The 13,950-nt window shown below is 38.2% G+C and overlaps 1 protein-coding gene across 3 annotated transcripts in view; it reads left to right on the forward strand.

Annotated features, from left to right (window-relative positions):
* tafa5a (TAFA chemokine like family member 5a) overlaps positions 1-13,950 on the forward strand; it is a 117,070-nt gene that overhangs the window by 34,824 nt on the left and 68,296 nt on the right. Inside the window, exon 1 of one of the 3 annotated variants that reach the window (XM_056748818.1) lies at positions 8,179-8,775. The exons of the other annotated variants lie outside the window; for them this stretch is intronic. Within the exon in view, the coding sequence (XP_056604796.1) occupies positions 8,667-8,775 (109 nt within the window). The 5' untranslated portion in view covers positions 8,179-8,666. Of the gene's footprint in view, positions 1-8,178; positions 8,776-13,950 lie in introns of those variants that run through there. 3 annotated transcript variants of the gene reach the window in all.

Raw genomic sequence — 13,950 nt, forward strand, 5'->3', positions numbered from 1 at the left:
GTGCCCCTTTTCATTGAGCCAAAGCAACTCGCGTCTTTTGCAGATAATGCACAGGAATTAGCTCAAATATTAGAGTGCTGTGAGTCTGGATGAGTCGCACCAACGGAGAACGGCGGCGTGGACTGACTCATGAACAAAAAGGAGATTCGCTGGACACTCTCGGGGGACATCGACTCCATTCAGAGCCCATCTGACACGGTGTACGATTCCCCAAATGACTCCCCCTAGCAAACACCTCGCAGGGAGGATGGTATCGTGAGGAAATGAGTCACCCGGGGAAGTAAAGCACCATGACAAGGCATCAGGCTTCCCATTCTTGGAGCCTGGCCGATAGGAAAGAATGAGATCGAAGCGCCCAAAGAAGAGAGCCCAGCTAGCCTGTCTGGATTTCAGCCGTTTAGCTGTCTGAATATATTCCAGGTTCTTGTGGTCGGTCCACACGATGAAGGGGAGGGTAGTTGCCTCTAGCCAATGGCGCCACTCCACCAGAGCCAAGCGAACAGCCAGCAGCTCTCGATTGCCGATATCGTAGTTTTGTTCTGCGAGAGACAATCGATGAGAAAAGTAAGCGCAAGGATGCAACTTATTATCATTAGCGGAAACCTGAGAGAGAACCGCCCCAACCCCCACCTCAGATTCGTCAACCTCCACCACGAACTGCCTTTTGTCGCCTGGGCAGTCGGCAGCCAGGCAAATTTAACGTTGGTGGACGTTAACGCAGTGAGGGGAGCCGCCACCTGCCCGAAGTTCCTGATGAAACGCTGATAAAAATTGGCGAAACCCAGGAACTGTTGTAGGCTTTTACGGGAATCAGGTGTCGGCTAGTTGGAAAATGGCTCTAACCTTCTCTGGGTCCATCAGGATCCCCTCAGACGAAATGATGTGTCCCTAGAACGAAACCGACTGGCGATGGAATTCACACTTCTCCACTTTAACGAACAGCTGATTCTCTAACAGTTGGTGAAGCACCCGTCTGACGTGCTGAATATGCACCTGGAGACAAGAGGAGAAGATTAAAATGTCATCCAGGTACACAAATATGAACTTATTGATCATATCACGGAGTACATCGTTAACGAGTGCCTGAAAGTCCAATAGGCATGACTAGACATTCAAGATGCCCTTTGGGGTATTAAACCTCGTCTTCCATTCATCCCCCTCTCTTATCCGGACCAGATGGTTAGCATTGCGGAGGTCTAGCTTTGTGAAGAACTTTGTCCCCTGCAATAACTCGAAGGTCGATGACATAAGCGGATACCTATTCTTAACGGTTATGTCATATTATGCTGCATTCCCTGTGAAGCAAAAGTGGTGATCATCTTCAGTATTCTGACATATTTCCAAGATGTATAGTGGGTGTGGCTCATGTTGGCCGCTGTGAATTTATTGGACGAATGAAAACAAGATGTTCCTGTATTTTTTACGGTAGTTACTTGCAACCACAATGTTTCTGTAAAAACTACGGATTGTTAATTTTTTCTTTTCTGACCTTACATGTTTTGTCGGTCACCACTATGCTGAAGTGTGGAGTGAGTGTTTAAGTTAAGGTCAAGCATTAAGGTGCTGATGTTATGCTGCATGTTGCTTTGTTTAATTACTTAATTTAGTGACTTTGATGTTTATAAATAATGAATTGCAAAGAAATAAAATCAGCACATGTAATGTTTTCTGTTTTAGGCATTAGATCCATATTTTCATTTTATGTAAAGAAATGCTCTTAATATAAAAGACACAAATGTATTAAGTTCATGCACAGCTTGAAGTTTTTCTCTGCAGTTTTAAACTGCAAAGCTGTTTACGTGCTTATGCCGTATTTTTTACAGCATTTTTTTGGCAACCACAGCTGCCGGTATTTTTCCGTAAAAACTACAGAACATTTTTCACATTGTGTGTTTCTCTCTCCTTTATCTTAAATGTGTGCTTTCACTGTTAGTAGTCTGTCTGTGTGTGTGTGTGTGTGTGTCTGTATGCGTGCTTGTCTGTGTGTCTGTCAGTGTGTGTAAATATGTGTGCATATTGTGTTTGTGGAGCGTTTGTTTGTCTGTCTTCTGCCTTTTCGGAGGTATATGACTAGTTGTTTGCTTATAGTCAATATGTCTCATGTACCAATGCTTTGTAACAATGGAAATTATAAAAAGCGCTATATAAATAAAGTTGAGTTGAGATATTAAACAAATTCAGAAGGAATTTGAACCCATGGATCCTTGTAAAAAGACTCATGGCCGTATTAAATGTATTAAATCAAAAAGGTGCTTCTACTGAATACAGAGCAAAGGGTCTGAATACTTAGGACCATGTGATATTTCAGTTTTTCTTTTTCAATAAATCTGCAAAAATGTCAACAATTCTGTGTTTTTCTGTCAATATGGGGTGCTGTGTGTACATTAATGAGGGAAAAATGAACTTAAATGATTTTAGCAAATAGCGGCAATATAACAAAGAGTGAAAAATTTAAGGGGGTCTGAATACTTTACGTACCCACTGTATATTAGTACGAAAACAAATATAATGGATACCATGGCAACACTCTCTGATTGTCTAGACGAAATTAAAACATGGATGCACCAAAATTTTCTTAAATTAAATGATACAAAAATGTATGTCCTTCTTATCGGCATGAGATAAGCCCTTCTTACACATTATGTCCATCTGCCCAAGCTCATAATCTTGGTGTTGTCTTTGATTCTCATCTAGATGAAGATATTAAGATAATTCCCAAATTTACATTTAATCACCTCAGAAACATTGCCAGGATCAGACCTTTGCTTTCCCAGCCAGATGCAGAAAGGCTAGTACATACATTCGTCACCTCTATGGTTGACTTTTGCAATGCTCTTCATAGTGGCCTACCTGCAAAATCTTTAAAGCGTCTGCAGTATATTCAAAACTCGGCTGCGCGCATTCTTACTCATACACCTTATCAACAACATATCTCTGGTGTGCTTTGGAACCTGCATTGGCACGCATTTATTTTAAAGCACTCATTCTGACCTAAAAAGCAGTACAGGGAACTGCTCCATCATATCTGTGCGAACTAGTCACCCCATATAGGCCTTCTCGTATTCTCTGTTCATCAGACTCACTCCTCCTCAAACAGCCATCCTCAAGGTTAAAATCAATGGGTGATAGAGCATTTTCAGTAGCCGCCCCTAGGCTATGGAATGCACTTCCTCTACCCATCAGGAGTGCTACCCATCTAAGTAGTTTTAAGAAACAGTTATAAACTCATCCTTTTATTACTGTTTTAACAACTGAGAAATTCTTGTTTTACTCTTATCATTACTTGTTGGTTATTATCTTTTTTTTGTTGCTTCTTAATTTTTTTGTAGTAATGGATGTATTTCTATTATGTAGCACCTCGGGGTAAGAAGAGCGCATTATAAATAAAAGGTATTATTTAGTGGTGGGCAGTGAGACTCTTATCGCGCGATAAAAAAAATGTCGCCGTTAATCTATTCTCAAAGTTGGGTTGGGAGCTGGGTCTATACTACGCAAGCTATGATGACTTTCACCTTGATATTTTAGCGCGGATGTATACCAGCTTAACTGCACTGTACGGGGCGAGAACGAGATTTTTCAACTCGCGTGATTCGTGTCATTCGCGGAAGCAGAAGCCGCCTAATCATCTCATAACCAGGGCTTCATTCGCGCGATTCGCGCAGCTAGTAGGTCTATTGGCTCTTTGCATTAACATATAAATCACTCGCACTTGACACGCCATTCGCGTTTGGTCTGAACACAACATAACGTTACTGTGAAATTACCGCATCAAACGTGACGTGCTAACATGGATGCAGCTATGAAGCCGCCGGGTTTGCTTCAGGGAATATTAATTTTTAAGAAGCTTCCCAATAGAAACATCGACAAGACTAAGGTTGTTTGCACCTTGTGCAATGCGGAATTGGTTTAAAAAAAAAAACTTTCTCTCAACAGGTTCTGGTCTAGCTTTAGTTGAAACCAGTAACTTTGTATTGAGATCTAATGTATTATGGCTCCTGTATGACATATCGCTTGTTGCTCCCTCACTCTTTGTAAATCGCTTTGGATAAAAGCGTCTGCTAAATGACTAAATGTAGATGTACTGTAGGAGCTCTTCCAGTCTCAAGTACCACACGCAAATCATCCCTTAGCTAATGCGGAAGTAAAAACAAGTTCATCTTATTGAACATAATTTAATTTTCATAACCAATTATCATAGTAGAACAGCTTTCTCAAGCAGTTTGTGATGCATTTTGGAAACAGGAGATGAGCCCCTGGTCTAATGCGCCACCTGGCTTGAGAAACCCGTTCTCAAAGACTTACTTTTAGTCATTATTTGGGTAGCACACATATTCTGAATGCCTTCGGCAGAATTCAAATGAGCCATTTTAATCTAGATAAATCTAGATTAATTTTGGAATTAATCTAGATTAATCTAGATTAAAAAAATTAATCTATGCCCACCACTAGTATTATTATTATAATCCAGCATTGTGCTATCTCTGCCATCCCAAATTCAGTTCACAAACTACTGGTCATCTCAGAACCTTTCACCCCCCTCTTCAATGTGGAGGTCTTTTATTCCCAAATGTACAGTTGTGCTGAAACTGCAGGATTGTGTCAATGTATGTGACAGGTACTCCTTGAAACGGGACCAAGGACTTCACTGGCAGTGTTTGTTTTCCATTATCATAATCCTTAAAGTGAAGGACCTTCTCCTCCTGTGTCCAGTAGTCACTCACTGCCCAGCTCTCATTTAACTGCTGTCTAACTGATTGATGCATCACAATGGGAAGTGGATAATGGTAGAGCATTATAGCACACAAAAAAATCAAAAAAATATACACTATGTTAATTGTTAACATTAGTGAACACTGATAATTGGCTCTAAATAAATTCTTCAGATAAAGCAGCTATTTTTTGACAGACTTGCAAATTTGATGCATCATTAGAATGGCCCATTAAGCTACATTGTAAACTCCCCAAAGTCATTAATTCCTGATACTTAAAATTTCTATATTATTGCCAGTCTTGCACAAATGTATGATGCAATGGTGGCACGGTAGAGTGAAAAACAAACGCACGGCCCTATTGTAAAATCAAATCTGCGGGTCACTTTCAAAAAGTAAATAAATCTTCCTCAGATCAAAATTAATGTGATTAGAAATTTTAATGGTATCTTGTTTATACATTTAAAGTGAGATATTAAAATACAAAGATTGGAGGATTCAATTAATTTGTGATTTAATCTGAGCGTTAAAGATTAAATTTTATGCACAATTGGAGTAATACTCTATATGTATAAAGCACAGTATAACGATTATAAAACTCAACACAGCATGTAACGTTGCATCACAATAAGATATTTTATTTATACTGTAGTACAGGACATACATAATCAAAGACTTTAATATATTTTAATATTTAGTATTTAATACAGATATTTATTGAGAGAGATGAATATACATTATGTTTAAGCATAATATTATTTACTTGTTTTACCACATAAGATTAGACAAGCACAGTTTGTTTATAGATGAGAGAGAAGGTCAGTTTATTTGTATGCTTAGTAGTGGAGAGTGAAGCATGTTTTCAACCTTCCCCTGTACTTTTGAAGTAAAAATAAAGATATATAAGAGAGGTGAAAAGGATAATAACAGTTTTATTAAAAACAGAGACAAAAAACACAGAAAATTAGGTAACGTATTGGTCTTATGGCATCTAATGATCACAGGCAATCATTCAGGTAAAAATAATTTAGCTGGTATATACAGGATGTGCATATGCTCCGTAGGAATAGTTCACCAAAAAAAGGAAACTTCTGTAAATTATTTTTTATAAAACAGTGTCATAGTGACCACATATTGATAGTTCTAAAAGAAAGTAAAAGTCTAAACCCATACTGTTGCTTTGTTTAAAGAATGTGTTATAATTAAGTTCAGTTTTGTGTTCACATCCTTCAAAGATAATGCTTAAGCCTCACTTTCATATTGGGTGTGTTTTTATTCAACTGACATAGAAGACATTAAGCATTACTGGGACCTTTGAATTTTGACAATTAATTCACTTAATTATTTAAGATCTTCTCAAATTAAAATGTTGTGTTTAGGCAGTAAATATGTGGTCACTATGACATTAAAGAAATATTACGAATAAACCGCTAAAATTATTTCAGGCTCTTTGCAGAAAAGAGAGGGTGCATGCGCGCACATATCAGACGGGTGCACTTAATAAATAGAAACGCAGTTTTAATTTTACTATCAAATTAATCTCTTGTTTAATAGCTGTAACAAAGTTCAAGCTCTGAGGAAGAAAGGAGGCGGGGTCGGCGTGACTGAGAAATGCAAGAATCTTTTATTTGGTTACTTCCGGTTTCACTTCCGGCATCAAACATTCACACTGTCTATTTATAGCTCTTCGTTGAGTAAGATTCCTTCCTTTTAGTCCTGGACACAACGTCTCGAGGCTTCTCCTGGGAGACGTTTCTCAGCCGTCTCTCTCTCTCCCCCGTTTGCTTCCTCCGTCGCGCCTTATAAGCGTCTCCTCGCCAATTACTAGAACAAGAAGCAGGTGTTTTCACTATAACGTTGATCTGCTTACTTACCGTCGTTCTCCCGACACGCCTCTCTGCGGCAGACCGTGTCAGACCACACCCCCCTTGCCACAATAGCTCTTGACATTTATAACAGATTTGACTCTGATCATACATTTTCCATACAATAACAAAATAATTAGAAATGATCTGATTGATTAATCAAATTACAGTGTTCAGGACTTCAGGTTATATAATAGAATAGAATAGTATAGAATGAGCCTTATTGGCCAGTATGTTTCCACATACGAAGAATTTGTTATAATTTTAATGTCAAGTGTTCATTTATCTACATACTTACAACGTTCTACATGGGACGTTATTTGATGACGTGGCTATGACGTTTCTGGAACGTAACCAAAAATGCTAAGAAACAGAACGTTGCCAAGACTTCCTCAGAACGTGGTCAAAAAGTAATGTCACTGTGACTAAGTGAAGACGAACTGGCGATGTCGTCACAACGTACTGTGTTGGCGGAGGCCTTGGAATTAGTTCTACAAACACGCAAGGGCTGGTTAGATAAATATTTGTAAAAACGAATCCAGTTTCACTTGTAAGTCATACACTGTGGAAAATCTTTGAAACCATTTTAGTATTTCATTATTTTTTGTATTAAAAAAACGTTTATCCCAGACCCAGCTTCCTACGTTTATTTAGTTAAATCAGGATCTCAACAACAGAGATATCTCAGATCTCAAAAAGTTTCTATAATAACTTCCGTCGATTAATAAACAATGAAAAATATGTTAAGCTAAGATTATTCAGTGCTTTGTCGTCTGCAAATTGCTTGATAGCTTTAATTATGTTTGTAGTAGGGACGTACTATGGTACGGTCTTGATTGGTATGCAACATCATTTCAAGAACCTTCCATATATGTATTTTGTAGCTTTCTAGAAAATACATAGGCAATGACAATGCCCCTTTGCAAAAAAAAGGCTAAAAAAGAAACAATTGATCCATTCTTGAGTAGAAGAACTTGAATGGTCTGCACAAAGCCCAGACCTGAAACCAGTTGAACCCCTTTGCTAAACACTTAGGATATCATGACCCAAACCCATCGTGTTTATATTTCAGAACAGAACATAATTAATATTTTAATTACTGGACTATATCATGTTTTTTACAAGAAGGAGTCCAATACTTTTTTCCATGTAGTGTCTTTCTGTATGTTTTATGATGTAATCTGAAAAATGTATTTACCTTTTTAAAAAAACATGATTTTATTGTAGGAATTTTTTGTAGATTCCTTAACTTTTGTAATTGAAACATGCACCATACCAGGACGGGTATTGTGGTGAGACCGTAGTTGATTTATACGATTTGACTATACATCCAATAAAAACAAATATATGAATACTATTTTATTCATGGTAAATTAGTGGTAATACAACTCCCTGATCTTGGAGCCTTGCAATCGTGTAATGCATAACTTTTCTTATAGCTTAAGCATTTTAAGACGCAAAATAACTCGTAGATTTACGTCACACTGGAGGAACATGCGCTCTGACGCATCCACCTGCGAATTTATCTCAAACGCTTCAGACGATTGTAAGGAGGCGATGTATGCGTCAGAGCGGAGAGAAAGTGCGCTTGTTAAGAGAAGAATCAGACCCCGGTGACACACACGCGGAGATAGGAGATGGAGGTGGAGATTGGATAGACCCCAGCAAACCACCACCACATGCAACGCATTGGGGAAATGTCTATATGATTTGCGAATAAACGCTGGAATTACGGCTGTTGATGACACAGTACTGAATAGTTTCTTCTGATGCGTATGATGAATCTGTTGATAGGCTGGTAATACAGAGTATTTTTAACATCAACGCAGTTCTCAAAGTGCGTTAAACGCGTCCGTTAGAGAGGACGGATAACTCGAGTTAGATCCACGCAGCAGTCACAGACAAACTGGAAATTTCGGCACCTTATGCGATGGGCGGTGAAAGCTCTGTTATCATCAATAATATTGCTTGCGTAAAGTTGGAATCCCCTGCTGAAAGGACGACATCTTTTCTACTATCATTGGAATCTGTTATATAGAAAATCGCACAAGCGTTGTGTTTTGTATGGCAAGAGCATGGAGATGGTGTGCTGATGCTGAATCTAGTCAGGATGCTGATGCTGAGAGTTGCGTGGGCTTTAGCGGGAGCGGCAGTGTGCTGTTTCCTCATCGTCCTCATTCACTCCCGTTTTCGAAGAGACGGTAAATGTATTTTATATTATACCCGCATATTTGATAAACTTCGCACCTGTAGGTATAGGCTACTTCAGTCTCCTGCATGATGGTTTGATTGAGAAATGTTGCAGATTTACTTTCTGGATTTATTTACTTTCTTAGATTGACTTATTTAAGGATATTTCTTGCATCATATCTTATTAAGTAACACATGGATCCGTTTTGTATAATGCATTATAAAGGTATCCATATCGTCTTAAAATACTCATTATAATGTATTATATATTTTCATAAATAATTGCAAACATAGCTGCATTGTAATGAAGTGAAACCATAAATACATAATACATTAAAAAACACTATAACATATGAAACTAGATTTTCAAAAACATATGAAAACATTTCCATCTATCATATATCATGTCATTTATCATGTCGTGCTGTGCCCTACCATATCATATCATTAAGTGAAACTAAGTGTGGATCATGTGTTTTAATAATTTTTGATTCTATTATATATTGTGTGGTTATTTTAGCCTATTTTTGTTATTTTAGATTTCCAAATCAGGCAGTTGAAGGGGAATCATGTCACTATGAATGCTAAAAAGTGAAAAATCAGGGCTACGCTGTCAAGTCAGCCAGATATAACTGCTTCTGCTTCACTTTTACACACTAACAATAGATATAGAATGTCCTTTTCAGCAGATATCTATCCTTGCTTCTGTGTGTACCTTAAGGGAAGACAAGCATGGTTTGTTTATTGATGATAGAGAAGGTCAGTTTTTTTTTGCTTAATAGTGGAGACTGAAGCATGTTTTCAACCTTGCCCTGTACTTTTGATGTAAAAATAAATATATATAAGAGAGGTGAAAAGGATTATAACAATTTTATTAAAAACAGAGACAAAGAACACAGAAAATTAGATAAACTATTGGTCTTATTGCATCTAATGATCATAGGCAATCATTCAGGTAAAAATTATTTTGCTGGTGTATACAGATGTGCATATGCTCCGTAGGAATAGTTCACCAAAAAAAAGGAAACTTCTGTAATAATTTTTTTTAAAAACAGTGTCATAGTGACCACATATTTAAAGCTATAAAAGAAAGTAGTTTCACTACTTGCGCGTGATACAAGTACTCTAAACCCATACCGTTGCTTTGTGTAAGGAATGTGTCATAATTAAGTTCAGTTTTGTATTCACATCATTTAAGGTTAATGCTTAAGCCTCACTTTCATATTAGGTGTGTTTCTATTCAACTTACAGAAAGATTGTGCATAGAAGACAATAAGCATTACTGGGCCCTTTGAATTTTGATAATTAATTCATTTAATTATTTAAGATCTTCTCAAATTAAAATGTTGTGTTTAGGCATTCTCATGCATTTATTGCCACAGTATGAGAATTGTTTTAAGTCAAGACAAATCATAGCACATACTGTAAATGTGTTTACTGAATTCTTTGCTGAAGTAAATAAGGCATGGATGTGAAACCCCATAGGCGTTCACTTGGCTGTACTCAAGGTCATTGCTGAGACTAGGAGGTGAGGTAAAGGATATTAACATGCATTGAACAAACTCCACTGACCACAGAAATATTGCAGACCATCTCAGGTAATAATTTATCATATATTTCCTTGGAAACAGTACACTCCTAAAGCATTCAAAATGTTCTGCCTTTTTAATTGTTTAACACATCTACTGGTGGCCTTTACTCAGACTCAAACTACTTTTCTGTACAATAGCTAGTGTCTTTTTCACAGCAGAGACCAAGCAAAATAAAAATGAAAAACAAAAAAATACGACATAAAACTATAGGTAAACAATGACACTTAAAACTGCTCACTATTATTTTCTAGTTTAATATATTTTTAAAGCAAATTTAAACAAAACAAAGTTGACCCAACTGCAGTACATAAAAGTAATAAAGTTAAAAACAATAAGGTAATATAAAGCTTAGGTCAAGCATGACCTTTTCAACATAGTTACGTATTATGTGAAGTCGTGATCGCGCTGTGCAGAACACAGCAAGGCGAGCATTTGTGTTTATAAAGCATTTACATTTAAAAAAAAAAGAATAATCGTTTCACTAGATAAGACCCTTATTCATCGCCTGGTATCATTTAAAGTCCTTTGAAGCTGCACTGAAACTGTAATTTTGACCTTCAAACATTTAGAGTCCATTGAAGTCCAATATATGGAGAATAATCCTGGAATGTTTTCATCAAAAACCTTAATTTCTTTTTGACAAAAGAAAGAAATACATATACATCTTGGATGACAACAGGATTGAGTAAATTATCATTACAATTTATGTTGAAAGTAAACAATTCCTTTAAGACTAGTTTTAAACACAGACAAGGTTGGGGCCATCCTCAATAAACAAAGGTAATCCATTTCACAGTTTTGGGGAAGCAACAGCAAAGGCACGTTCTCCCCTTTGCTTCAGTCCTACTCTAGTGACTGCCAACAACATAAGGTCAGCAGCAGTGGCGACGCAAGGGGTGGGCTAAGGGGGCTGAAGCCCCGAATGTTTTCACTAAAGCCTTGAATGTTTTATTACCATGCTGTGTATGTATCACTTAAGGCCGTTTACATTTAGCATCTTTTGCGTGTCTACCCATGGGCAAATGTGAGTGGGTCCTTCTTCTTGGAAAAAAAAACATTCAAAAACATTACTTGTTTACGTTGTTGTGTTGAAACGAAAAATTTGCATAAGCTCGTCAATATCAAAATAATTGAGGTGGCCAAACAAATGAAAGAAGATGGGATTTGCTTCGGACAGAAGGCGAGATTTATGTCGCTTATGTAATGATTTGTTGGCAGAGCCTTAGGTCTTGTGTGGAGAGAGACATATAATTGTTATTATGACATATTATGCTCTCTCTCCAGTTTCGTCTATGGCCCTGTCCCTCTAGTTCCCTCGTTAGCCTTCCATTAGTGTGTCATCCCCTTTACCTGTTCCCTTGTTAATTATCCTTTGTCAGTCTCCCTAATTAATGGCTTGTGTTTGCTGTCCTGTGCGGTTTGTTGTGTGTGTTTGCTTCCTGGCATACCATGTGTATTTCCTGCTCTGGATTATACCTTGCCTGTGTCTTGATGCCTTGTAATCCTTGTCTTGTCTAAATTTGTAAGATATAGTTACATTTCCTGTTCTCCTGTGTTTTGCCCCCAAGTGGGAAGTTTTTTGTTCTGTTTTGCATTTGTGTCATTCTTGTTTAATTCCCCACCTCCTGTTCGCGATTCATCAGAGGGACTCCAGTGTTATGGAGTATCCTCTGGACTTCTTGACAGAGGCGGTGGGGATGGAGTTCAACAAGAGAGAGCTTAAATTCATATTTGTAACAAGGTTCAATTAAAAGGAAGAAAGGAGACGGGAACCGGCAAACATTTAAACATTTAATAAAATGACAACAAAGTAAAAAGACAGCCGGCAGCCCCTCACGGACGACTGCCTGCAAATAACAGAGAACATAAACAGCCGGCAACTCCTTGTAGGATCTTGCCCAGATCAAAGGTGACCATTTGTCGTCGTAAAACGACCTCTCTGTAGGGGTCTAACCGGTTCCAGCAGGTCTGATCCAACTCCTCTCTCTTAAGCATCCGTCATTTGGTCAGGATAGTTTCTAATACCTCCCTTGGACTTCAAAGAAGTCCCAACGGGGAGGATGGGGTGCTTCTCCAACGATGGACCATTTGCTCTAAAAGGAATGTGGCCTAGGTTTCATCTCCTCTGGAATTGTCTGTCTTTTCTTCTTATCCACAAAAGAATGTTCTAAATGGATATACCTCTATATCTTCACATGGTATGTTTGTCCCCATGTTATTCGGCCTCTCCTATAACCTCAAAAGCATGTGTGTTTAGTTGTATTCTGTTTATATTTTCATTCTTGTACAAACTTCAGGTCAATGTACTTATAACACTGGCATGTTTTATATCTAAATGTTTCTCTCTTCATTCCTTGAAAGATTATGTATAGCACAGAAATGTGTTGTATACAATACTCCTTTTATGTAATTCTAAGAGTTTTACAGCACCAAACTCCTAAGTGATCCAACATGCAATGAGCTAATAAGCGAACAAAGAAACTTGACTTCGCACCAAAATCAGCTCATCACATTGGACCGCTCACCTTGGAGGGGCGTGAACCCTTCAAGCTTAAAGCATCCGTACACGGAGCTATCAACGCTCAGCTCTTCCGTGTGTTCACGCGTTCCAGTTCAAGAACACCTCCTGAGACCGGTCTCTCTCTTCGGAGACAGTTTTTCCTTTCGGCAGAATTACTTCGGCTAACTTTGTCAGCCAATCCCGGCTCTAAGAAAGAAGTAGACGGACTCACCCGCTTGCTTTGAGAACACTTTTCCACGGGCACAAAACCTTGTCCAAGCACACTCAAAAGGAAACCAATGCAAGTATTATCTATTTCCTAAATAGGTGCGTTTAAGCTGTAACCCCTTTTAACTAAGGAGACGGTCCTCGATGGTTCATGCAGATGTGAATATTTGTTTGTAATACTGCCACTCTTTGCTTTGTCTATTTCTTCCATTTCTTTACTGCTTTTACGTTTCATGTTTGTTTGTTATTTCTTAGTTAGTCGGTTTGTTTTCCCTTTAGTGTGGTCAATAAACCTGCATTTGTCTGCACGCTCGAATTGTTGCTGTGTTTCTTTATCACATATTAACGTCACTTAAACTGCTTGATTTCGTTATAATTTCTGGAGCGGTACTGTATTACATACAGTAAGAGTGTTATGTTTCCAAGGCCAGGAAAGTAATATTTCTTAGATTTGATATACGATCTGCGGATCAGTCGCTGGACGAGTGAATTTAGTTTGTCGCTATTATCAGGTCTGCCGAATCCGATAAAGTGTATAAAACAGGTATAGTTAATCATCATTAATTATACGTCTTTTACTGTGATCAAAATCATAGTTTTCCCCGAAATACACTACACCCTCACGGACGACTGCCGGCGGATAAAACAAACCACAACTAAAATCCAGGCCTGGTCCTCTGTCCTTGATGTTCCGGTCGCTCGTCCTCTTATGCTCCCAATCTCCTCCGTGATACGAGACCGGTGCGTGTACAGCTGACGCTCATAATCACTCACTCACCGGGTCTCATCCCACCTACTCCACTACAATATTTAACAGCGACGTCGTTGAACCCCTCACCGGCAGAGACACGGTTGCTTAAGCATCT

This window comes from Triplophysa dalaica, chromosome 5 (genome assembly GCF_015846415.1).
Source record: "Triplophysa dalaica isolate WHDGS20190420 chromosome 5, ASM1584641v1, whole genome shotgun sequence".
NCBI lineage: Eukaryota > Metazoa > Chordata > Actinopteri > Cypriniformes > Nemacheilidae > Triplophysa > Triplophysa dalaica.